The sequence below is a fragment of the Arvicola amphibius genome, chromosome 6 (genome assembly GCF_903992535.2).
Source record: "Arvicola amphibius chromosome 6, mArvAmp1.2, whole genome shotgun sequence".
NCBI classification, from domain to species: domain Eukaryota; kingdom Metazoa; phylum Chordata; class Mammalia; order Rodentia; family Cricetidae; genus Arvicola; species Arvicola amphibius.
The window spans coordinates 123,498,210-123,523,921 of NC_052052.2; the positions used below are offsets into that span (position 1 = coordinate 123,498,210).

At 42.9% G+C, this 25,712-nt stretch overlaps 2 protein-coding genes and 5 non-coding genes across 7 annotated transcripts; 3 read left to right on the forward strand and 4 right to left on the reverse strand.

Moving 5' to 3' along the window:
- Window positions 1-2,530: 2,530 nt before the first annotated feature.
- Window positions 2,531-2,603, reverse strand: Trnar-acg. The gene has a single exon. It is a non-coding gene; the product is annotated as a tRNA-Arg (tRNA).
- An 855-nt stretch (window positions 2,604-3,458) lies between these two features.
- Trnas-cga lies at window positions 3,459-3,540 on the reverse strand. The gene has a single exon. It is a non-coding gene; the product is annotated as a tRNA-Ser (tRNA).
- Window positions 3,541-8,973: 5,433 nt separating this feature from the next.
- Window positions 8,974-9,046, forward strand: Trnav-cac. Its single transcript has one exon. It is a non-coding gene; the product is annotated as a tRNA-Val (tRNA).
- A 3,770-nt stretch (window positions 9,047-12,816) lies between these two features.
- Window positions 12,817-12,890, forward strand: Trnai-aau. Its single transcript has one exon. It is a non-coding gene; the product is annotated as a tRNA-Ile (tRNA).
- Window positions 12,891-13,755: 865 nt separating this feature from the next.
- On the reverse strand, window positions 13,756-13,829 carry Trnat-agu. The gene has a single exon. It is a non-coding gene; the product is annotated as a tRNA-Thr (tRNA).
- Window positions 13,830-19,970: 6,141 nt separating this feature from the next.
- Window positions 19,971-20,360, reverse strand: LOC119816495 (histone H2A type 1-H-like). The gene has a single exon (XM_038333215.1). It carries the CDS (start codon window positions 20,355-20,357, stop codon window positions 19,971-19,973), a length of 387 nt encoding a protein of 128 aa, XP_038189143.1. The 5' UTR covers window positions 20,358-20,360.
- A 298-nt stretch (window positions 20,361-20,658) lies between these two features.
- Window positions 20,659-23,565, forward strand: LOC119816670 (histone H2B type 1-K-like). The gene is made up of 2 exons (XM_038333510.2): window positions 20,659-21,050; window positions 23,486-23,565. Exons 1-2 carry the CDS (start codon window positions 20,674-20,676, stop codon window positions 23,553-23,555), a joined length of 447 nt encoding a protein of 148 aa, XP_038189438.1. The 5' UTR covers window positions 20,659-20,673; the 3' UTR covers window positions 23,556-23,565.
- The last annotated feature ends 2,147 nt before the right edge of the window (window positions 23,566-25,712 follow it).

Here is a 25,712-nt window from a genome sequence, read left to right on the forward strand (position 1 = left end):
TGGCACAATTTAGTGGCTAAATTGTATGAGTTAAGAGGTTTTTTTTTTAACCATCACTACAAGGCTTTGCTTCCTTTAAACCTAACTCCAGATTTTATAGATAAAACATCACAACCGCTCAGACTAGATATTATAATCTAGTATGGTATGACAGCAGTTTTTCTATTACTGACTGGGCTGGCAGAGTGTTTAAGATGTATCTAATAGCCAACAGATATGTCTGCGGGTTCAAGTCCCACTCCCGGCAGAACCTTAATGACCCCTTGAGCTCATCTTCCCTCCTGAGGGAAAGAGTTCTTTATGTAAAATTCCAGTTTTTGAGTGTTTTCTCTTACCTCCCAGACAAGCAGTATCAAGCAGGTATTTGAATAGAAGTCAAGGTACTTTTTAGGCTATAGCGATAGGGAATGGGCCCTCTAAATCTTGTTTTCAACTAAAGAAACTTGGGTTTAGACAATTTACTCCAGGAGGAGCCGTTGAGGAAACCGTGTGGAGTGCTGAGGCAGCTGCATCAGGGATAAGCGGCTCAGTGATCCTGTAGGACTGCGGACAGAGGTAGGAGACTCCCTCACAGAGCAGACAGCCAGATCAGTCTTCAAGGTAAGGGTCAGCCAGAACCTTTAGGAAAGCATCAATTCACATGAAGTTTTCAATGTATTTAATTAAGTAGGAGACAAGTCAATCATCAAAGAGAATTCTAAAACAACAACAACAACCCCCCCCCCAAACCATGTGGGATGAGTTGGGGGTGGGATCCTTGGGTTGGTTACCTTTTCAGAAGAGAAAGATGTTATTGGGCCTGTTGGCTGGAGCAGCTGCCATTTACCCACGTTGTTCTCAGAATCTGTTGTTGCCACTCTCGTGACAGTGAGGGTTCTTAATGTTCTGTTATCACCTTTGCCTTACAAGTTTAAGGAGAAACTGCTTAGTTGTTTCTGAAAGCCACACACCAACAGTGAGCCAGTGTTTGCATTCCTTCACATCCTCCCCAACAGTTGCTATTTTTAGCTATTGTAACTATTCAGGCATCTTAGGGGCTTTAATTTGTATCTCTGCAAAGATGTAAGCATCTTTTCTTGTGATTATTTAGTTCTTGTATGTATACTTTTGTGTGTGCTAAAATATTTGCCCACTTTTAGTTTTATTTTTTGAGACAGGGCCTGGGCTGGTCTTGAACTCCTGATCCTCTTGCCTGGGCTCTCAAATGCTGCAATTACAGGCTTGTAGCGCCGTACCCAGCTCAGGTGGCATTCTTACTAATGAGTTTTGAGAGTTCTTTAAATATTCTCCACGCATCTCACTGATCAGACATGTTCTTTGCCAACTCCTCTTCTAACTGTAGAACATGCCTGCCTGTCTTAATAGAGGGCTTAATTCATCATGTTTTCTAAGAGTCGTGTTAACCCATGTCAGAAAAGGTTTTCTTATATTTCTAGCAAGAATGCAAAAACTTCTCTGAGTAGGCGATACTGTGAGCTCATAATTTCTTTCTTCTCCACACTTAGATTCAACAATTCATCATAAAATGGAGTTGTATCTCCTTTGGAAGCTGTCCTTCCCTCTCACCCGGGGAGCCCATCTTTATTTTATGTGTGTGGGTTAGGCACAGTCCGGGCGTCGTGGAACTTCATCCTTTTAATCCTAGCACGGGTTAAAACTCAAACTCTGTGATATAGATAAACTTCTGGAAGGAGAATATGGTGCATATCTCAATTTAATCTGTGTTCCTATCGGATTTCGCCTTGAGATTCTTTTCGAGGCCCTTCTCCCTGTTCACGTCTCAAGCCTCACGTCAAGGAAAACCTTAGAAGGCAGATTCACCTGCTCAGACACTGCCCCAAAGCTGCACTTTTGGATCTTCCTATACCCTCTGACTCTTAATTTTGTCTAGGATCACTTTCAAATATGAACAATTTCTCAGACCGCTTTCTAGACTCAGTATCTGCCACTTTTCTCGCCTCTCCCGGAAGAGCTCAGGGACGGTAGAAGCTTAGCCACCGGTGGAGCCCAGCCCAGGGCTGGGCGGGGTGAACGAATAAAACATTAATCAACTTTTAATTTTTCCCTCTGCTACTGTGATTTTTTCAAAAAATTAAGATATAATTCATGTGCACTAAAGCTCAGCATTTTAAAGTGGTCAATTCAGTGATTATTCGTGTACTGAATCATTAACAGTTATTGCTATCTGACTTCAAATTTTTTTATTTCTCCAGTCCCGGGCAACCGGTGATACGTCCTAACTCTAGCTTTGGTGGTCTGGGCATTTAATTTCAATAACAATATGCAGTATGTGTCTTTTGTGCTGGTTTCTTTTTCTCCACACTGTGCTGGTAATGTTTCAGAAGTACAATTCTTTCTGTTTTTAGAAATATCATGTTGTTGGGTAGGGTAGTGTAGGGCAAGACAAAATCTAGTGAGAACCAGATCAAGGCTCTTCAAGAGTTAATCTGTTCCGGTTATGGATTTGAACAATCGAACAGGAATTTCTTGATTGAGTTAAAGAAAAAAAAAAAAAAAAAAAGTTTCTGGCCGAGCCAGCCAGGAGTCGAACCTAGAATCTTCTGATCCGTAGTCAGACGCGTTATCCATTGCGCCACTGGCCCGCCGTGAGGGGGTGCTCTTCCACTATTTATTATTAGCTACTCCATTAAATTAAAGGCCGACCTGGTTTCAAGTCATGTAAACTCAACAAATGTTCGATTTGCATAGTTTACAACCCTTAAAATGTTTTACGTTCATAAAGGAATTTCCTGACTGTACGCCACTTACGTTATAAAAGTTTGTTTTTCCATTCTCGGCGCCTCTTGGTTTCCATTAATTTAGGCAGTTGGCGCCTCTGACATTAAACAACCTCTCACCTCCAGCCCGGTTGATTGAATGAAAAAGCGATGAAACGAAACCCACTCTTTCCTCCCCTTCCTTCCCTCCTCCTCTTACTTTTAGATGTTTTGAAACAGTATCATTCTGGCCTCAAAATGGCAATTCTCCGGCCTCAGGCTCCTGGAATTCTGGGATTATAGGTATGTACCACAAAGTTAAATATCTTAAGTTTTACAATCTCAATTCAGTTAGAAATTTAGACGCTCAGAGTTCAATTGAAAATTAAAATGAGCCAGACGTGGGCATACAAAACTTTAAACCCCAGCATTTTGGTTTTTACCTATGGAGTTATCTTAAAAATATAAAAGAAAGCTTGGCTGAATTTTATTTAAGTGTTTTAAGTGTTTGTTAATGTGAGCGAAAACACAACAGACTTGGTCAAACGTTTCCTGGTTGAGTTTGGGTCAGCCTGGATGCTGCACTGCAGATACTGCTGCTGAGTAGCTTTCAAGCCTCGTTATTCTAATTTAAAAGCAACAAAAAAAGCTCTACATTTTAGGGTTTAATACTACCGCGCAGGTGCTTTAGAGGAAAAGCTATGTGTCTTAGAGAGAAAAAGATATAGCAAAGCCCTTGTACGCTGTGAGCAGGATTTGAACCTGCGCGGGAATAACCCATTGGGTTTCGAGCCCAACGCCTTAACCACTCGGCCATCACAGCTAGCTATGCTTGGAGCTGCTATTTTTCACATATGTAATAAACAAAAAATAAAAAAATAAAAAAGGTATCTGAAAGCATTGAGCACTGTAATTCTATCAATACCACATACTCTCGTCTATTGGACAGTTTCCTTTCAGCAATACACAGAAGGCAGTCACTTGGTTAAAACCTAATCAGATCCCTCCCCTCCCCCCCAGCCTTTCTCAATTTGATTCTATTGCTACAGGCTTTTAGCTCCCAAATTACAGGTTTTAAAATGATAGCAATATTGCAGCACACCAGAGTTTTTAACGTTCTTCCCCACTCCGGTACTCACAGATAATCGATTTTTTTCTTCATAGTTGTGTTAGGGAATAAAGGTTGAGTTAGTTGTATATACAATGTTAAATAATTCAAAGTAATTTAAGCAGGTACTTTATGGCCACACACACACACACACACACACACACACACACACACACACACGCATAGTGAAGTAGTATGCATGCTGGCTGTGGTTACACACCTGTAATTCTAGTTCTCGAGAGGAGGAGTGTTAGGGGAAATAAGCGACCCGAAAGAAGGCGGAGCCGAGGGGTGATGCCCTGACCCTTTGGAACGTGGAAGGCTAGCGGGCCACAGCAGCGGAACAGCTGGAGACTCATTTTGGATTCCCCATTCTTGGCCGTGATTAGCGAGCACAGATTTTGCTTGATAATAAACACAAATAATCCTCTGATTCTCCCCATCAGAGGAGGCAGGAGAAGCATAAATTCTAGGCAGTCCTCCACTTCGTAGAAAATTCGAGGCTACATGAGACCCTGTTTCAAAGAAAGAAAACAATAAGAAAATGAGACTATGAGGAGTGTGTGTGTGTGTGTGTGTGTGTGCGTGTGTGTGTGCGCGCGCGCATATAAATCTTTACTGTAAAATCCATGTTGAGATCAAAGTGTATAGACGACTACCATGGAAGACATATTAGTGTTAGATTATTCATGTATTTTTACAAAATATTACTCCAAGAGCTGAGCATGGTGGCACACACCTTCAATTCCAGTACTTGGGAGTCTGAGGCAAGTGGTTCTCTGAGTTTTAGGAAAGTCTGGTCTACATAGAGAGTTTCAGTACAGCCCAGGGTATGCAGAGAAACTATGGGGAGAAAAGAAAATCTCTACAAGAATGTGTAATTAACAAATAACTGACACTAGATGGTTCCTTCAATGGCTTTGAAGATTTTCTTTTAGACTGAACTGACAGTTTCAGCTTCTGTTTCACCTGCTTAGCTATCTTCAGACAAAAGCATATGTAAGATTAAAATGGTAAAACTTACCTATGTAAACTGACAACTTCCTACGTGAGGCCAGTCCCCCTTGAGCAGCAGTTAGGACAGGTTGCGTGCTGTTGCTATTAAAGAGCCTCTCCTTTATTACTTTCTGGGGTGTCACAAATTGGGAGGCTTGAATAGCTGCGGGGGGACCAGCCTTCTGCAGGCCAGAGAGACCAGGATTGAGATCAGAGTTGGCAAGAAAACATAGACTTCTTTTTCTGAGGGATAAGAGCTTCTCTTCTGTTTTATTATTATTTCTGTTGCTTGTTCTACTCTTATTTTTCTGCCCTGTTCTTCTACCCTAATGTTTCCCTTCTTTCTTCTTCCTAATGCCTTCCTTCTCACTACTTCCTGATAACATCCTTCTGCGTTTTTCCTGGTGGTTTTCCTTCTACCTTCTTTATTTCTTCCCTTACAGCATATATACCCCAGCAGAATCTTAAGCAATATAGAAATTACAATGTGGTAATATCCTATTTTTTAAGTGAATGGTTACAATGAATACAAGTAAAATTCAACATGTTTTCCATATCCCTACATAATTAAACATTTTGTATATTAGAGGTGAAAAATTATCTCTAAGAACCCACATACATATTTATCTTTCAGACTTCTTATAGGTCATGAACCTTTCAGTCATAACTATTTACATAGTTTTTATAATTGTTAGAAAAACAGGTGACTAGCTTCACTTTTCATATTTTAGAGTTCTGTCCAACTATCTTAACTATCTTTGTTTTCTAGTTACATGAAGTCAATTGTTTAAAGCTTTGCTTTCGCTATGATGCACACTCAAACCCATGAATAGATTTCCCAGTATCAGGAAGAACTCGAGCTAATTCCTCGGACTCTTTTGTTTCTTAATTATTAACCTAAACCATAGTCTATAGTTCTCCTCAAGAGAAACTCATAGGTTCTAGTGCATGACACTTCTTTGGTCCTATTTCCTGTCCTCTGCAGCTCCTGCTTTACCTGGGGTGGTGGCAACACTTTAAACAGTACAGCTTAAAAGGAAATCATCTTCATAATAATCCACAGATAAAAATGCCCAGCAGAATGAGGTATTTCCATGAGGTAATCACATTATATTTAAGGCAGTGGGGATCCCCCCAACACCCATTCCCACCATGCCAGATAGCAGTTAAAAATGGAGGTGGCAAACATATGAAGGCACGGGAGTAGCAAGAGACATTCTGGAGTCAAAGCCATCTGGGCCTTGCCTACCTGAGATTGACTCATCAGTGCCTTGCATTCTGGTGGGCCCGTCTCCTGAAGTCTATTGCCACCTGCTGTTCCTCTGACATGGCCACCGCACATAGCAAAAATATTTTACTAGAATTCTGGAGGCTAGTTCAGGATCAAAGAACTGCTAGGGTTCTTTTCTGGTAAGACACGTCTTTCTGCTTTCTTTCTCTATCCTAGTGAGATCTTTTCTCTGTGCATGTAGGGAGGGAGATAGCTCACGTCCTTTCCTTTGTCACACAAGGACACAGGTTGCACTGGATTACAGTCCCCCATTGTGACCTCATTTAACTCTAATTATCCTCTAAAAGTTCCATCTCTCAATGCTCTCACACTGGAGTGAACTCGAGCTTGAAAAGCAGGCATCTCCAGGAAGATGCAATCGGGCCGCGCGCGCCATTTCCATCTTGTCTTTGGTAGTCTAGCGCCCACATTGGGCCTTCTCACTCTGACTTCTACTAATCACAATTATTGCTGTGCTGTGCCAGCGCCTCTTCATGCCGAGACTGGCAGAGGGTGCCAGGATTGAGACACGAAGGCTTCTTTTTAGGTGGAAGAACAGCAACTTTTATTTGTCCTAAGCTAGAGCCTTTTATAGCTTTAGGCAGATGGCCCGAGACCTGCTGAGCAGCCAGAGGTCAAGATTAGGGCATCGTGTACTGGGAACACCGGCCAGGAAAAACACAAACATCCTTGTCAATTATGGAGTACAAGGAAGTTCTGCTGTCGGTCAGGGGGAGCAAGGGCAGCGGGATCACAGCATGCTGAATTCACTATGATGTCTAGGAAGAAAGGAAGAGTCCTTATCACAGAGCATCTTGAGGGCACTAGAGCTGTGTGCATGAATGTTCTCACAACCATGGCAGAAGGCCCTCTGGGGAAGTGTAACACCATTTTCAAGGAGGACCTATTTCCTACATAAATCTCGTTTTAGCATTTGAATCTCTCCAGTCGGTAGGTATTTTGCTCTGCAGTGTATTAAAAGAGAGCTGATATTTCAGTTTCATTTTGTTGATTTGCTCTAACTGTGGCTTATGCATTAATTAACCTGAATCACTTGGAACCATCCCCATCCCCTTGACCTGTAGCCCTGGATCAGGAATCTCTGCCTAATGAGTCAATGAGTTTGATCTGATACAATGTTTATAACCCTTCTCCCTTGATCCCACACCCTCAAAATTCCTTCTTCTTTAGGTTTGTCAGATTTCAATCAGTACACATGGAGAAATTTAACGTGGCATGGTGGCCTGTAATCCCAGTAGCCAGAAGGCTGAGGATCGGCACAAGTTCTAGGCCAGCCTGGGCTGCAATGTGGCGCTGTCTCCAGTGAATGAATGAATGATGACTAAAATGACGTACTTCTAGTTTGTGACACATCTTCTCAAAAGTCACACTTTGATTTTTACCCCCAAGGGTCAGGGACACATCCTGAAGAGTATCAGGAGAGTCTCAGGGGACAGCTCCCCCAGACAGGATAGTGTCTTGTCTCTCTGCAAGAGACACTAACATTCTTAGGGTGGGTAGAACAGCTACTCCCAGCTATCACTGGAGTCAAAAGCTGAAACTAGAGAATCATTTCAGTAAACTTGGTTCAGGAAGGTCATAGTTCTCACCTTCCACCCTTACTTTATTACAGACAGAAAACTTCTAAATCTTACCAAAAATGTCAACCCAGGCAAGCATTCCTACTAAATTTCCCTGGTTTTTGTGTCCTACCCACGCTTTGTAGGGGAGAAGAAATATCTTTACTCACCAACCACTGTGACCCAGGCCTGTAAAAGGGACGATAAACAGACAAGAGAAATGTTATTAGTAGTATTAAAACAATATTTAAAGCAGGTGCTTTTGGTGCACAACGTTAATCCTAGCACTTTGGAGGCAAAGGCAGAGGCAGACACATAGATAGATCTCTGATTTTGAGGCCTGCCTGGTCTTCAGAGAGAGTTCCAGGGCAGTCAGGGCTATACAGAGAAACACTATCTCAGAAACCAACCAACCAAACAAAACACCCCAAACAACAGCGACAATAAACACTCCATCAAGATTTATATGGACTGGGTTAAGGGTGCACATTTGTAATGCCAGCACTGAAGTAAGCAAGCAAATAAACAACAGTTTAAGGACTGGCAGTCCCGAAGAAACAGGTAAATCTATCATGTTAGGCTTCATGAAGACAGGCTAATTATGAATGACCATGAGAACTATAGATGGATAAAAAACGCATGATGTACAGATGACAAACTGGGGTGGGATGGGCACTTATCAAGGTCTATACAGGTTATTTTCTGTGTTCTTCATCCTTTGCTTTGGACAATCAAACAACAGAAACTTGACACTATCGTGATTTTATAAAGGCAGCCAAAGAAGACACCTGTTTCCCAGGGGGCAAAAATCATGCCTTTAGATATTTGCATTCTGTTGTAGATGGTGGCGTTACTTCAAGGTTTCGTTTGTTTCTCAAAATTTTCCAGAATCCTGGCACAAGTGACTACGTCGAGTTGATTGCCTGCAAAGGAAATAACGCTTAATAGTTGCACGCGGTGCTAATGGCCTCTGACCCTCTTCCTGGGCTCACAGTGCTAACTTCAGATTCCCTAGGAATTGTTTTCTTTCTCCAAGAATGAGCATCCAGATGCGTTGAACATACGGAAGTAAGCTGTGTAGACAGAGTTTGTAGTCTGGAAATCCTTTTTTGCAGAATGTGTCCTTAGCTTTTCTCTCTCGCTCGAAGTTTGGGCAGAGTTTATTCGCTATTATTTATAATTTATAAATATAAAAGAGAGAGAGAATCCTACCTCCTTAAAAATGATCATTTCTAAAAACCTAGCATTAGTAACTTTCTCTGTAATACATGGGTGTGGCACTAGGAGCCCTGCCAGCGTGTTGTTTCCGTAGTGTAGTGGTTATCACGTTCGCCTCACACGCGAAAGGTCCCCGGTTCGGAACCGGGCGGAAACAGTGCGGCTAGCTTTTTTTTTTTGGAAGCAACTATTTGTTTGAAAATAGATCCACCAAGGTGTGGCGTGCTCAGTGTTTTCTAGCCAGCTACAGCTGGGTGGTGGAGCAAGGTAGAAGGCCACACTTAAACATAAAAAGCAGAATCTACCTTTGTTTTTTTGGTTTTGCACCTCTCAGGGAGGAGCACTGCAGGCCAAGCCCACGAGTGATGGTGGGGCGGGATACCAGGCCCAAACTAACAAACGTAATCACACAAGACCAAATACAAAATACAGACTCCTGATAGGTACTATTTTTTTAATGTGAAAAAAGAAAAAGGAAAAAAAAAGGTGTTTATTTAAAATTATTCTATTTGCTGTTCAGTTACTTATGTATAAATGCTATCATTCAACACAAACACGACTACTAGTATAAAAGTGACATAGTAATTAGTATAAAACTAATTGAACATAGAATACAGAAAACTTTCAATATTTCTGTCCTCCTCTGATTAAGATTTTTTTGTTTGTTTCGAAACAGGGTCTCACTATGTAGCCTTGGATGTTCTGGAATCACTATACAGAGCAGGCACCGGTTAGCCTCTGCCTCTGGAGTACTGGGATTAAAGGAGTGTGCCATCATGCCCAGATGTTTTGCTTTGATTCCCCCACCCCCACCCAGTAACATAATACTTCATTGATTCTTTGGGAACTTCCCATTCTGCACCCCAATCCCTCTTACTTCCTGGTCCATCCATATCCTCCTCTCATCTCTGCACTACCCCCCCCTCCCAAAAAAAGCAATTGAAAACCAAACCAAACCAAACCACAACAAAAATCCCCACCTTGCTCCTCCATCTTTCCAGCATCTCTTCATTCATCCTGGTGGCACTGGGAGCTGTGGTGTGTCATGCAGTAGACCCTTCTGTCCAATTAGCCCCACGCACAAATGTTCGTCACAATGAGTCCTCAGTCTGGTTCAAGGCCTTTGGCACACCATCACCATCGTTTTTGATTTTTAGACAAGTTTCACGCCGTAGCTCAGGATGACCTGGAATTCCCTAAGTTGCTCAGTCTATCCCCAAATACACAAGAATCCTCCTGCTTTCAGCCTTCTGAGTACTGGGATTCAACGTGTGCTCACCCTGCCCCGCTAAGGAATTATTTTAAAAAGAAAACAAACTATCTTTTTTTTTTTCATTTTATGTACCAATCCCAGGTCCCACTCCCTCCTCTACAATGCATAATTTAAAAATGCTAACGAATGCAACAGAACAACCTGCCTACTGTATTTAATAAAAATACACTGACATTTGTCTCATGATGCAATAAGAACATTTTTTTTAAACTAGCTGTTTCTTTTCCCATAATAATTTCCCTCAAATTGCATGCAGGAATTAAGACAACTTTCCCTCCTTTTACGGTTCGGGGGAATGGACACCACAGCACAGCCTGCCTCATGTTAGGGGAGCAGCCTCCTTGGGAGGCGTAGTCTCCGCCTCCTCAATGTCATGACAAACACAATCATCTCTGCCGTTACCAAGCTGTTTTCGTTAGGGTTTCTATTACTGCAACAAAGCACCATCATTGAAAAGCAAGTTGGGGAGGGAAGGGTTTATTTGGCTCATACTTCCAGCTCACAGTCAATCATTGGAGGAAGTCAGAACAGGAACTCAAGCAAGGCTGGAACACAGAGGCCATGGAGGGGAGCTGCTTACTGGCTTGCATCCCAAAGCTTGCTCTGCCTGCTTGCTTAGTAGAACCCAGGACCTCCAGCCCAGGGACGGCACCACCCTCCATGGGCCGGGCCCTCCCCCATTAATTACTAATTGAGAAAATGCCTTACACGTGGATCTCATGGAGACATTTCCTAAACTGAGGCTCCCTTCTCTCTAATGACTCTAGCTTGGGTCTAGTTGACACACAGTACCAGCCAGTACACAAGCCTGTATCATCCTGACTCATGATATCCATTTTGTGTGATGAACGCCAGTCAGGCCCCAAGTGTCCTTGACCTTGTCTGGAAACTGCAGAATAAAACCACGCGCCCGCTGTGCTGGTTAATTTTATGTATCATCTTAACTAGGCTGTGGCGTTCAGATACTTAGTAAAAACTCATTCTAGGTGTTTCTGCTTGGTTGAGTTTTGGATGAGGCACATTTAAATTGGTGGACATTTAGTAAAGAATATGTGTGTGGGTATTCCATAATCAACATCAGGGGTGAATGTCAGGGGTGGGGGTGGGTTTGGGGATTCTGGGCAACTGTATTCTTCCAGCAATTTTCTTTGGACTGGAATGCACAGGGACCACTGAAAGAGGGTCTTGCTGTGTGGGAGACTGCGCTCAAGTCTGCACATAGCACAGGGCAGTGGAATGTGTTGAGGAGCAGTATGAGGTTAATGGGGTGGATAGCATGGGCTTAGTGGACAAACACAGTAAAGGTATTTCTCACTAAACTGACCTCAAATGCTTCTTGCTGGTAACAAACCAGGGAGAGCCAACATTCTGCAGGGGAGAGAGGGAGGTAAAGAACTCGAGTAGATACTGAGGTAAGAGTTTGAGGGCACTGACACGCTCTCTCAATGAACTTACTTTGTAGACATCTTTACTGCAGGTGGATTTTACAAGGAAGGGCCTGGGAAATGGTTCAGGAGTTTGATTGCAGTGTGGCCAAAGAATCTTTGCCAATCTCCGCAACCATGTGAGCCAGTTCCTTAAAACAAATGTCTGTGTATGTGCACATCTCATTGTTCTGTTTCTCTGGAAAACTCTAACCGACTCACTGTTATTTTAAAGCATTCCGCTCCTTAAAAACACAGTGTGTAGCCATGACAGCAGCACGCTGGCTTTCATTTGTGATAACCAGGTTTGTAATTCCGTAAACTCTGGAGACAGGTAAGAAGATCATCGGTGGCCACATAACAAGTTCAAGGAGACTTTTCAAAACAAACTAAAACCCAAATCAGAACAAAGAAACTAAAAACTCAGAGCAAACAAAAACCCCAAACTCCCAACAACGAAAACCTCAAACAAACCCAACCAAACAAATAAAACCACAAAGTTTACAAGTTTCATCTGGAGAGCTGGTGAGTAAATACGGTCGCTCCGGGTCTATAATTAATTCGACAAAAAATGCCCTTGTTCGTTGTGAATAAGGCAACAATCGCAATTTTTATATTTAAATCGTTTGGAAAATGAGTTCCAGCTGACAATAAAGTCGCAGAACCTATCTGAAAAGTGCCGGTCGATGCATCACCAAAGTCACCGTGGACTTGAGGCAAGTCTCGGTGTGCCCTTTCCCAAGCTCGTCCTACAGAAGGCAGGCAATGGCAAAACAGACGCCGTTGTCGGTGGTGACCTGTGCCCTGGGTTGTTGACTCTCTTGCATTGTTACAGACATGCTTTGTTTGGGTAAAGAGTGGCGGGTGCCACCGGGCGTCTTCATGCGGTACTGCAGCTAGAGACTGATTTCCGCCAGCTGAGTGGCAGGTCCCGGGAACAGTGGCGGAGGTGCAGCGCCCCGAGACGGGCTGAGGAAGCGCGCGACCCCTAGGCTCCGAGGCGCCAAACTCTCAGGTTTTTCAGGTCAGAATTCGCAGTTTGAGAGATTCTGTTCCCTTTGGAGAAGCAGAGTTGTGTTTGTGCAGGCACCAACAGCGGCTGCTTGTTGTCTCCACTTGTCTTTTAAGTAACAGTACAAGCTCCCATGCTTTTGAAAAAAAAAAAAAATTAAACAAAAATGGTAGTCATGTATCTTAAGTATATCTAAGAAAGGCACTTGCTCAGGCGCCGGCCGGTTAGCTCAGTTGGTTAGAGCGTGGTGCTAATAACGCCAAGGTCGCGGGTTCGATCCCCGTACGGGCCAGCAGAGTATTTTCTTAAATTAGCCGGCTAATTCAACCAAATCCAGAGCCTCACCAACTAAATCCTGATACATTAGAATAACTGAAAGTAAATCTAGTTTTCCTCACTCAGAATATCTCACGTTTTTTCTTTTGGTGAGGCATTGATATAGTTACAGCCTTAAGTCCCTAACCAACACTAGCATCAAAACCAAAACGGTGTAGATAAAAAACACTTAATATGATTGATTGTATTTATATTTCAAACAAGAAAGGTCTCATGTAATTTCCTAAGAATGAAGACTATAAGCTCGGTGTGGATGTTGGCTCAGGATGTTAGCTTAGCTTTGGGGAAGTTAAGTCAGGAGGATCACGAACCAGAAAGAATTATGATACTAAGAAAGACTGAGTTTTTTTCTGTGTCATATAAAATGATAAAGACAACTCCAAATTCTTAAGGTTCTTAAAAAACAGAATGATCAGGGTATAAATTTCAGCATAACTATTTTCCTTGTTCTCAAAAGTAAAAATGAATCCTGCTCCAAACCAAATGACATGGCTTATTATTTCTTTGGTATTGGTAATCAGAGTCCGTCATTTGACTGAACAGGTTGGCTGGCACAGGCTAAGAGATTCCACCTGAATTTCTACAGCAGAATTTAGGTGTCACTGTACTGCAAGATAACAAAGTAGGTAGCAGACCTTCCTCTTTTTTTTTTTTTTTTTTTTTTTTTTTTTTTTTTTTTTTTTTTTTTTGTGTCAGGAGACATTTACCCTTTAAAAGAGTTCAATTCAGGGATTCGCCAAGATGGCCAACTAGAAATGTCACGAAGCACTTTCAACATATTTGGAGATGGTGATATTAGTGTGACAAAACACAATGGAAGAAGGCCCCGCTGGGATTCGAACCCAGGATCTCCTGTTTACTAGACAGGTGCTTTGACCAGCTAAGCCACAGGGCCCCCCTTAAGCACCTATACCATTATAGTCTCTCTATATATGGCTTGTGTGAAACAGAGCTATTTCCCGTGTTTACTTGATCCTGCACCAAAGAAACCACACGCATGTCTCCATCTTTATACAAAGAGAATTTCCAGCATTTAAGAAATATTTTTGTAAATGTAAAGTATAAAATTTCAAATTTAAATGCTTGACAATTTTATTTCGTGGTGACTTGCGCCCCCTAGAGGGAATATTGGACGTTTCCGTATATTTTAACAGTTTCTTCATTTTCATCTGTTCCCTAAAGTTGTTCTCCATTGGGCTTCAGTCCTTACTTTTCCAGATATTGGAGATAAAACAACGAACAAAACAGCAAAAATTTACTTTTCTATAAAGGCTGGCTTCAAACTCGGAGATCTATCTGCCCAAGTACTAGGGTTAAAGCGTGGGCCGTTTTGACTGGCTCTCCTACTTTAATCTGGCAGAGAAAGCTGGCCCAGTTGAAGATTTTTGTAGGAAGTCCGGTCAGTGAGCTCCCACATGCCCTCTCCTGAGATACCCCTACCCCGCCCCCACCTTTCAAAGATACCCTGGCTTTCTCATGATGCTGGGAGCTCTGCGCATCTCCCGCCTCTTGTTTAGTTCTTTGCCCCACGAGGTTAAAACAGACTAATTCCCTCTCCTCCAGGTTATAATAAACTAAATAGGGGACATGGAGAAATGAATAAAGAAGTGGGTGAAACGCGACAACCCCTTCCGAATGCTGTCGGAGTCTCTAACTTTGGGTGATGGGGCATCAGAGCAGACTAGAGACCTCCTCACTGCACCTTCCATTTGATGCGTGGGGAAAGGTGGTGGCGAACTTAGAGGAAGGCAGCTTAGCATCGTATAAGAATGAAATTGATCTCCCTCCCTCCCTCCTTCCCTCCCTCCCTCCTCTGTCAATTTGAGACAGGGTCTCTAGAAAGTCCAGGTTTGCCTGGAACTTTGAGCCCTGACTGGCTTCAAACTTGCAACAGTCATCCTGTCTCCCAAGGGCTGGCATTATAAGCATTGGCCACACCTGATGCTCCCTGGAATGATCTTTTGTGGAGAAGACTGAGGGCATCTGCACTCACAGAGCACTCACAAATGGCAAGACCTGAGAGACAGAGTTTACAGTGCTGTGGATCTGCTTCCCTGCGGTTACCTTCCAACTCTTTCCTTTCAGACCGGCCCCATCCGCGTGTCCCTTCCCACAGTGGCCAGATGGCATCCGTTTGTCCACACACCCTGCCAGCCTGTCGTTCCTCTCCTCACATAAGCACTTTTTAATTTTTTTTTTTTTTTTTTTTTTTTTTTTTTGAGACAGGGTTTCTCTGGGTTAACCGCACTGGCTGTCCAGGAACTTGAGTTGTAGACCAGGCTGACCTCGAACTCACAAAAATCTGCCTGCCTCTGCTTCCCAGAGCTGGGATTAAGAACGTAAACACTACAGTCCTGAATATAGGTGGTTCTCCCTCCCTCGCCCCCCCACCCCACTGAAATTACCCTGTGTACACATAAATCTTTTCTAAAGGCCAATAGCGTCATAAAATCCTCCTGGGGGCACTTGCCATGCCCTGCTTAACATCTGTCTCAGGAGTAAAACTAAAGATTTTTCTACTGTTTCTCAGCTCCCTCTATGCTCCTATGTGGGTATTTTACTTGTGATAACTAGAGGCGGAATGGCCAATTTATCCAGTTCCCCCTCACCCCCTTTTGAGAGAGAACACATTTTTATTTATTTTTTTTAATTTAAAAAACCCAGAAGAAAAAGAAAATATTAATAAGCACAGTGCAGTGTTGATGGTTCAGGACAGCGGTGGCTTTGAACACTGAGATGATAGCTTACATCCACACCAGGACTTTGCATTGTCTGTTACTGTCGACTCTTAAATCCAGCCATCAGCTTTGGAATATACAATGTTTATAGTGATGATGTATAATGCATATAGTAGAAAACAAATAATGCATGGTGATAAAGCTCTACAATAAAATCTTCCCGTTTATATGTATTTAAAGGATTTTGGTTGCCTGTGTGCTTGGTCATCTCTTTAAATGCTCCTGAGTTGCATTTCTTTTTTGTAGTGTTGGGGACTGGACTCAGGGTCCCATGCATACAAGGCAAACACTCTATCAGCTGAACCACACTCCCAGCCCTGTGGCTTGCATCTTACACATGAACGTCTCTTAGACTGTCCATGTTCTTTGTGAGGCTGACATAGTCTCCTTGATGACACCCAGCAGGTGTGTTTTATACTCTAATCTAGCAGATTGTAGATCTCAGATCTGGTCATATTGGCTGCTCACTGCTGTCTATTTTCTTAACATCAGGTCCTTGATCAAATTTACTTTTTCTTTCTCGCAATTGAACCATTGAAGTTATTGTAACAGGGTAAAGGTTTCCCCATCTTATCTGAGCCGAAGGCATCTTTCTTTGGTTGCTATCCCCAGCCCTGAGAAGTCCCATAGGAAAGCACTGTTCTAGAAACTCTTGCCAGGTCTTGCCAGGCGGTGGTGGCACATGCCCTTAATCCTAACACTCTGGAGGCAGAGGCAGGCAGATCTCTGTGAGTTCGAGGCCAGTCTGTCTGGTCTACAAGAGTTAGTTCCAAGACAGGCTCCAAAGCTACAGAGAAACCTTGACTCGAAAAATTTAAAAAAAAAAAAAAAGGAAAAGAAAGAAAGGGTCTTAATACCCCAGCTAATTGCATTTTCTTGGCTCTTGTTAAACTGCTTGCTTGTTTCTCTCTGCAACTGCCAACCAGGATGTAGTTTTTCTATGTTCTTCATCTTTAAAAAATCCCTGTATTATACCCTTAGGGCTACTGTGTGAGAAATGTTTCTCTCCAGGCAGTCGCTGGCTGACTTAATACAGACTCTCGATTTGAAACTGAGTGGTTTCTGGGGTTTTTTTTTTTTTTTTTTATCTCATAACATTATGTAAAAGACCTTTTCCTGTTGTGAGGTTAAAAAAATGTTATCTTAAAAAAAATGTCTAAACTGGGTGGTGGTGCACACCTTTAATCCCAGCGCTCAGGAAGCTGAGGCAGGTGGAGCTCTGTGAGTTTGAGGCCAGCTTGGTCTACAGGAGCTAGTTTCCAGGACAGCTAGGGCTGATACACAGAGAAACCCTGTCTTGAAAAAAAGAATGTCTAGATTTTAATTTTTAGGATGAGTCATCTAGATAAGTACCTTAGGTTCTTTTTTATATCAAAGAGAAGGAAAACAGCGCCATCTGGTTTCTGTTGTCTTCAATACTAGGGAATGCACCAGTATTGATTCCTGCTAGGGAAATCTTTACAAGAATAGAAAGTGGTAACATACCAACAGGACCACAGGGACAAGTGACACAAAGTCACATTCTGAGCCTCTGAAGCCTGTAAGATAACAGCTCCCCTCTTCCCCAGCTGAGAATGCATTTCCATCCCTGCCCCATTTAATCTAAACACGTGCTTTTACCCTCTTAGGGTACACACTGAGTTGTCAGATCCCTTGCGGAGGGTCAGCCATATCTTCTGTCCTGTCCAGCACCTTTCCAAAGCCGAGAAGCTAACCTGTTGCAGCCCCACAGAAGGGTGGCACATAGATTACTGCCTTATGTCCTGATAAACTCAAAAGACCTTTCTCTAAAGGTGGAGTCCTCTTTCCTCAAGCCCATAAAGGTGCAGAATTTCCTTCCTTTGTTTCGTGGGTTGCTGTGGGACCTCCTTTTCCAACTTCTCTCGCTGCAAGGGGCTGTGGTTATTGAACACACCCGATATCCTGAATTCTTTCTCAGCAGTGACTCCCAGGTCACACTAACTACTTGAGCTTTGTGGGCTCTGAGGTTAAGTTTACTGGACCAAGAATCTGCATTATTTAAACACACTAATAATTAAGCTCTACTTTTTGAGCAGAGCACATGTAATTTTATGCTGATCGCTCATCTGGCTTTTTAGGCTGTTAATTGTGTCAGAATGAGGACTGTATCCTTCTCACTACCAGATAGGCTCTGAGCAAGAATCTCCGAGTTTCTACTACTCTGAGCGGTAGGATTTGCACTATTGTGGTAATTAAAAAAAAAAAAAAACCCTGAATTAATCTAAATTTTATCATCCACTTCACATACATACATACATAATACATACATACATACATACATACATACATACATACATGCATATACACATGCACACCATGAACTATTTTTTTGGGGGGTCCATATCCATATAAAACCAGGTAGTTAGTGAGAAGAGCACACAAAAAGAAGGTAGGTGAGGGATTGAACATGAATACTTTGTTGTGTAGAACTTTAAGCTGAGCCCTCTCAGCCTCAGTACCTTAGTTCCCCCCCCCCCCCCCCGGGGTACCTAACAACTACACATGCACGTACTGAAATGTTGGAAACTTTCCATCATCTTCCTGAGTCCTTGTAAATGTTCTCCAATAGAAGTTATTAAATAGGGGCAAGATAACCCTCAGGTGTTGACTCAGTTCCTGGTGTTTTGACTCAGTTCCTGGGAAAGGGGCAAAGTGACCCTCAGATGTTTCCTTACATCATCTGATCTGGCAACCGCTCTCCAGCCAATTATTGGTAATAGCCCTTTTAAATAAGCTAACCATAATAGTTAAACAACTCCCAGATTTAACCCCCCCCCCCATTTCTGTGGCTTTTTGCTTTAAAAGTAGCCTGTAGCAGCTATTTGGGGTCTTTCTGGCTTCTTGAATGCTGAAAGACCCTGTTATGACAGAATTAATAAAATCCTCATGCTTTTACATCAGCTGTGGTGTGAGAGATGGTCTCTTGGGGTGACTCCTCCTGGTAGTTGGACTTCAGGGTCCAACAGTTGGAAATTAGAGAATAGACTAGTGAAAACGAAGTTTTTAATATATGATTCTGCACAGAGAAAAGACAAAGGTGGCTCTCTATGTAGCCTTATCTAACCTGGAATTTATTCTGTAGTTAAGACTGGCCTCGGACTCAGAGATTCATTCACCTGCTTTTGCCTCCCTAGTGCTAGGATTAAAGGCAGGGCTGTTGCCACCACCATCAGGCTAAGAGTTTTTTTTTTTTAATAATTTTTTTTTTTTAAATTTTCTTTTGTGTGTGTGTGTGTGTGTGTGTGTGTGTGTGTGTGATGAGTGCTCTCTCTGTACACCTGCATTTCAGAAGAGGACATCAAACCCCACTATAGGTCGTTGTGAGCCACCGTATAATTGCTGAGTGTCGAATTTAGGTTCTCTGGAAGAGCAGCCAATGTTCTTAACTGCTGAGTCACCTAACCAGCCCAAGGTTGGTTTTTAAAGTGCCTCGATCAGGAGAATCTCCGGTTCAGGACTTGCCCTCTTCCCAAACTCCCCACCCTATATAGGTTTAGGACACAGAGCTTTACCTAATGTTTAATTTGTGACTTAGGCTGCCCGCTTCTCTGTGCTCAGTAATGCAATAGATCACCTGTAGCTTTCCATCTCTCAGGATTCTGAGATAGTTTGTGCCAGCTAGCTCCTGCATAACTCTGAACTTTCAGTGCATCTCACATTGAAAATGGACCATAATTTATTTCTTACACTTGTGAATGCTGCTGCTGGGGAGCAGCTTCGTTGTTTCAGAGCTAACCTTTATGATTTTTTTCAGAAGTATTCTTATCTGGCACACTTCATGCGACAAATTATCTAGTTCCCTTTAAACTTGTTTCTGATAAAACAGTACCTTTAATGAAGTCTTTGTACACCTCTATAATATTAGTTGCTATACACCTTAAATGTGTTAGGCATTTTCTTCCGGGAGTTATCTACCACCTGATATCCTGTACCTTCGTTTCCCCAGCTGGAAGCAATTTCCACGGGGATAAGATTTTCTAGGCTGTATTATCCAGAGGTATCCTCAAAAACGTACCTTTAACGGCGGGCCAAGAGTTTGCCAGAATGACATTTAGTCATTTAGTAGACCATAATTATGTTCTGTAGTAGAGATTAAGTTAGAGTTAATATTTAGGCAAAAGTTTCTCAAAATCCAAACAGACACAATATAAAAATAGTTAAACGTATTTAAATGTTTGTGACACTTAACTGAGTTTTTAGGTTTCCATGCAGCAGCTGCTTTCTGGATTATATGAGTGGCTCTGAAAAGAGCCTTTGGTGGGATTATCAAAACCTGCTCACTTGGCCTTGTGGCTGCTCTCGGTCTTCTTGGGCAGCAGCACCGCCTGGATGTTGGGCAGGACGCCGCCCTGCGCGATGGTCACGCGGCCCAGCAACTTGTTGAGCTCCTCGTCGTTGCGGATGGCCAGCTGCAGGTGGCGCGGGATGATGCGCGTCTTCTTGTTGTCGCGGGCCGCGTTGCCAGCCAGCTCCAGGATCTCGGCCGTCAGGTACTCCAGCACGGCCGCCAGGTACACCGGGGCGCCGGCGCCCACCCGCTCCGAGTAGTTACCCTTGCGAAGGAGGCGGTGCACGCGGCCCACGGGGAACTGCAGGCCGGCCCGGGAGGAGCGGGTCTTGGCCTTGGCGCGAGCCTTGCCGCCCTGCTTGCCGCGTCCAGACATACTAAAAGCCTTAACAAGCTGGAGGTTACGAAACAAAATAAGGTCAACTCCCTTGGTTTTTATAGTCAAGCCAGGGCGCGAAAAAGGAGACACATCATTGGTTAACAGCCTGAGTTCATTTTAACCAATGGAAACGAGGTTTGGGGAGCTTTGTATTCTGATTGGATCAAAATAGACCCAACCTTTTTCTTTGAGTGACCACTAACAAGACACAGAACACTTCACTCTATTTGCATACGAAGCGCTAGATAAAGTGTATACAAGGTATGGCCTGTCTTGGTTTCCCGTTGGTGTTTTACAACTCTGGTTCTCCATCATGCCTGAACCAGCAAAGTCTGCTCCCGCCCCGAAGAAGGGCTCCAAGAAGGCCGTGACCAAGGCCCAGAAGAAGGACGGCAAGAAGCGCAAGCGCAGCCGCAAGGAGAGCTACTCGGTGTACGTGTACAAGGTGCTGAAGCAGGTCCACCCCGACACCGGCATCTCTTCCAAGGCCATGGGCATCATGAACTCGTTCGTGAACGACATCTTCGAGCGCATCGCGGGCGAGGCGTCGCGCCTGGCGCATTACAACAAGCGCTCGACCATCACGTCCCGGGAGATCCAGACGGCCGTGCGCCTGCTGCTGCCCGGGGAGCTGGCCAAGCACGCGGTATCCGAGGGCACCAAGGCCGTCACCAAGTACACCAGCGCCAAGTAAACTTCCCAAGCGACTATTGACACCACCAAAGGCTCTTTTCAGAGCCACTAAATTGTCAGTGTTAGAGCTGCCAACATGAACGAGTTCTAGGGCAAGGGTTCCTGAACACTTGCGCAGAGCGCGATTCTGGTGCCAGGTGTAGTGCACAAATACGGAAGGGTAACGCAAAGAACTGTCTGCCAGTGGCTCAACTTTGTGTCCTGAGAAGCCACAGACTGAATTTACGAAAGGAAGTATAAATGAACTTTGGGCTGTATTTTCTGGCCCAATTTTTTAGAAGTAGAGATCAGGGCTGAGAATGTAAAGTTCAGCGGGTGCAAAAAAACCTGGGCTTAATTCCCAACAGTGCATAAACCTGGCCTAGTGGATGGGACACGTCTATGTTAGTGTCTTAAGTGGAAGTAGGATTAGAATTTTAAGGTCATGTGATGTGTTACCTTTGTTCCCGCCAGGTTGGCCTACGTGCGGTCTCGTGTAAGGAGGCTAGTTTCAAAAGGGTTTCGGGCAGTGGTGGTGCACGCCTTTAATCCCAGCTCTGGGGAGGTAGAGGCGATTGCATCTCTTGAGTGCAAGGCCAGCTTAGTCTACCGAGTGAATTTCAGGATAGTACACAGTGGAAACCCTCTCTCCAGAAAACAACCAAGACCGATTTAACTACGGAAACACGCATACATTTTTGCTACTCGCTTTTTCTAAGCTTTGGGGGCACAGCTACTCAACATAATTAATTGCTTTTGGGTGGAATGTACTTAGGAGATGAGCAGGGTCAGACTGCAATATGTTTTCTAGTCATTCAAGTCTATACTAGAGATTTGCCTGTTATGTTAATACTTTTTAAATATATCAAATGATTTTTAACATTTATTGAGTGCTTAACATGTCAGTCACCCATCTATATATACATGCTTGTAGTATATGAACCCATTTAATCTTTACACAAATCTGTGAGGTAGATATTAATAGGTATCTTTTATAAATCAGAAGCAGTCTAGAAGGATAGAAAGGAAATGATTTTCATCTAAAAGAGCAAGGGCAGAGGCAATTGGAGAAGGGATCTATCACACAAGTAAAGGGTACTGGTATCATGTGAGTTTTTTGGCGTATCCCAACCAGTATAAAGTTCTCTAATCTGCCCCTTCACTTTTAATGATAGCAAAGTCTTTCTGACCCCTTAGGCAGATCTCAAGTAGCTGATGGAACAAAACAGCAGCACAGTGCAGCTGCCTATTTCAGTTTCATGGAAAAGAATGAGAAACACTTTTAGGTTTCTCCAATAAGTATTCTAGCTTTCCACTATACACTATACAGGGTTTTGTTTTGTCTTTAAAAAAAAAAAAAAGGTTCTTTTCTTGCTATGTAGCGCTGGTTGATCTGGAATTCATTGTGGTTTCCTGCCTCAGCCATTTGAGGTTTCGCGTTATAAACCTTTGCCATCTTATCCAGCATCTGATATTAAGTTTTTTTTTTTTTTTTTTTTTTTTTTAAGAATGATGTTGAGCCAGGCGGTGGTGGTGGTGCACGCCTTTAATCCCAGCATTTGGGAGGCAGAGGCAGGAGGATCTCCGTGAGTTTGAAGCCAGCCTGGTCTATAAGAGCCAGGACAGGCTCCAAAGCTACAAAGAAACCCCATCTCAAAACAAACAAACAAACAAACAAAAAAAAAAAAAGAAAAAAGAAGAAAAGAAAGATAGAATGATGTTAGGATGTTGAGTTCCACCTTCAGGTTTATTTGATTAGTCTTGGATCAAGTTTTTAGCTTCTGAGTTCTAAATGGGATGCTGCTGTTATTCACTCTAAGTTGGTAAGCTACTTTTCCCAAATATACCGAATCTTGATTCTACAAAATGTATTTTCTGAGAATACGCAATGTTTTAATAAAAAAAAAAAAAAAACTTGGTGGAAATAAGACCTTGGCTTCCGTTGTCACTACTACTTTTCTCTCATTTCACTTAGATCTCATTCTGTTTCTCTGGAGAGTGGAGAGTTAACAGCTGGAAGGAATCAGTAGTGGAGAGTTAACAGCTGGAAGGAATCAGTAGTGGAGAGTTAACAGCTGGAAGGAATCAGTAGTGGAGAGTTAACAGCTGGAAGGAATCAGTAGTGGAGAGTTAACAGCTGGAAGGAATCAGTCTAGATCAATGTTCTTTCATAAATAGCAAAACTGATGCCCAGACCTTGAATAAGTTTTCACAGAACTATGAAAAGCTGGAGAAACTTCCAGGACCCCCTTCTCCTGCGGTCTGGGGGGCCAGCCTTCAGCAGTGCAGGGCTTTGACAGGAATCCATGTGTTGGCAAAGCTAATCTTTTCTCTCAGGGGAGGGGGGGGGTTAGGGGAAAAGGCACTCAGAAACTCTCTTGATGGTTTCTGTCTTTCTTCTTCTTCTTTTTCCTCTCTTTATTCTCCGTCCTCTATCTCATGTTGTTTTACAGCTTTTATACCCCAACAGAATCTTCCAGGCAGTACAAGAGTCGAAAGAGTTGCATTCCATTTCTCAAGTGAATGATTACAGGTAAAAGCATGCTTTCATCTCCCTCACATGATTAAACATTTTATGTATTACAGGTAAAAAACAAATTATCCCAAGAACCCACATATATTCATACCCAAGCAACTTGATTAGCCATGTGGGCAAGCAAGGTGTTCTTGTCAGGTCTTTCACTGCAGGTGCATTTTGCAGTTACAGCTACTTTATAACTTGTCTTGAAAGGTAATCTTGTAAGGAATTTTAAAGGAATCACAAACCTAAACTTTTATATATGAAAAAGAATCAGTCAGCTCTACTTAAATCTTTATGGTATATATCCATTCATTAGTAGGAAATTAAGGGCAGAAATGGGGATAAAGAATTTATCATTACCTTTGGTCATCAACCAAATCTAGCAAGGAGAGTACATCAGCCAGTGATACTTAGGGTGCTTTGTTCTTGTTGCCTGACCACAAAGAGTTCCACATTCAACTATGTCCCTCTCTAAAACTTTAGATTGTCTTCTTGGGTTTTTCACCTCATTTATTTAACAAAAACATCTTAGTCTAACTTATTATTATTTTCAAAGCATTGTTTCAGCTGTGATTCACTCTGAGACCTGTGAACACATCTCCCAACATTAAGGTTAAAAGAATTTAAACTATCTGGGCTTTGGGAACTCAATTGTTAATCATTAACTTGAGCTGCAATCCATGCAGCTCCTTAGGTGAGACTCACAGACCCCAACTGTGAAACATGTCCTTGAATTTATTTTTATTCATCAAAACTCTGTATAAGCTATCATCATTATCAAATTAGACAATACAGTTTAGGGATAATTCACAGGTAAAAATCCCCAGTAGAATGGGATGATGTCCAAACACATTATATAACAGGCAATGGAACTCTCCTCGCATCCACTGACACCATGCTGGACACCAGAGAAAGAGATCCACAGCAGAAGCAAAAGACATTCCAGGACCTGTAGTCCCGCGGCCTTGCCTAAACAAGATTGGCCTCTCAGAGGAGTCCCTTCTGGTGGGCTGAGAGCTGGAACTCCAATTGCAACTCGCTGCTCCTCTCTCTCTGGCATGGCCAATGGCACCTTTCTCCCTTATGATTACATGATGTGTGTGTATTTATATAACGTATATATAAAACATATATAAAAATATATACATCTCATATTCCCTGCCTCTTCAGTCATTATTTGTTCCACTTAACTTTGTACAAAGCAAGATTTAATTGTATTTTTATAATCAAATTATTAAAAAGTTGAATTTGCTACACCAGTGTCCCCTAAAAGGATGATTTTGCTGAGTGGTGGCAGCAAATGCCTTTAATTCTAGCACTCGGGAGACAAAGGCAGGTGGATCTCTGAGTTAAAGGCCAGCTTGGTGTATAGAGTGAGTTCCAGAACAGCTAGGGCTACACAAAGAAACCCTGCAGGGGTTGGGGGTGGTGGTGGCGATTCTTTTTGTACCGGGCAGTTTATACCTTAGGACAGTTGTGGCTCTGCTCTGACTTCCTCAGGTAACATCTGAACATTCTAGACAACTGTTTCAGCCGCCATTCTGTGGAAAGTTTCATTTCAAGGGCTCTAACTGTGACTACCTATAGGATTTTTGAAGCTATTTGGAATTTTATTGCTTCACGAGGGCTCTACGGGTCCTTTCTCTTCCTGTCCCTTTGTTCCTCTTTTCTTAGATAATGAGATTATTGGATGGCGCTGGAGGTGTCTTGGCTGGAATTACAATCCAATGAAATGAAAGAAGACTCCGTGGTTCCACACTGGTTAGGACCCCTGCTAAAATTTTGCTGGCCTTCCCTGTCAGCACCCTGACCCTTTAAGAGGCAAGCTCCGCTCACTCCCAATATCTCCCTTCCGGCCGAGGGAAACTGGTCTCCAGTCTTCTTTCTCTCCCCTGTCCCATTCTTCTGAAGAGGAAGCTTTGTCTCTCTTCCCCTTCCCTAACCCCACCTCCCGTCTATTTCTTTCTCCCCCACAATACTCCTCCCCCTAACATACCCCTCCCAATACCCACTAAAAACTCTTAAGTTCTCTCTGTACAAAACAGACACAAAGCCCACCCCGACAAATCATGACCAAACTAAAGAACAGAATACTTATGACCTGGTAATGAAATGACTGTTAGTACCTTTACCAAAGTGTAATAAGCCATAGAAAAATC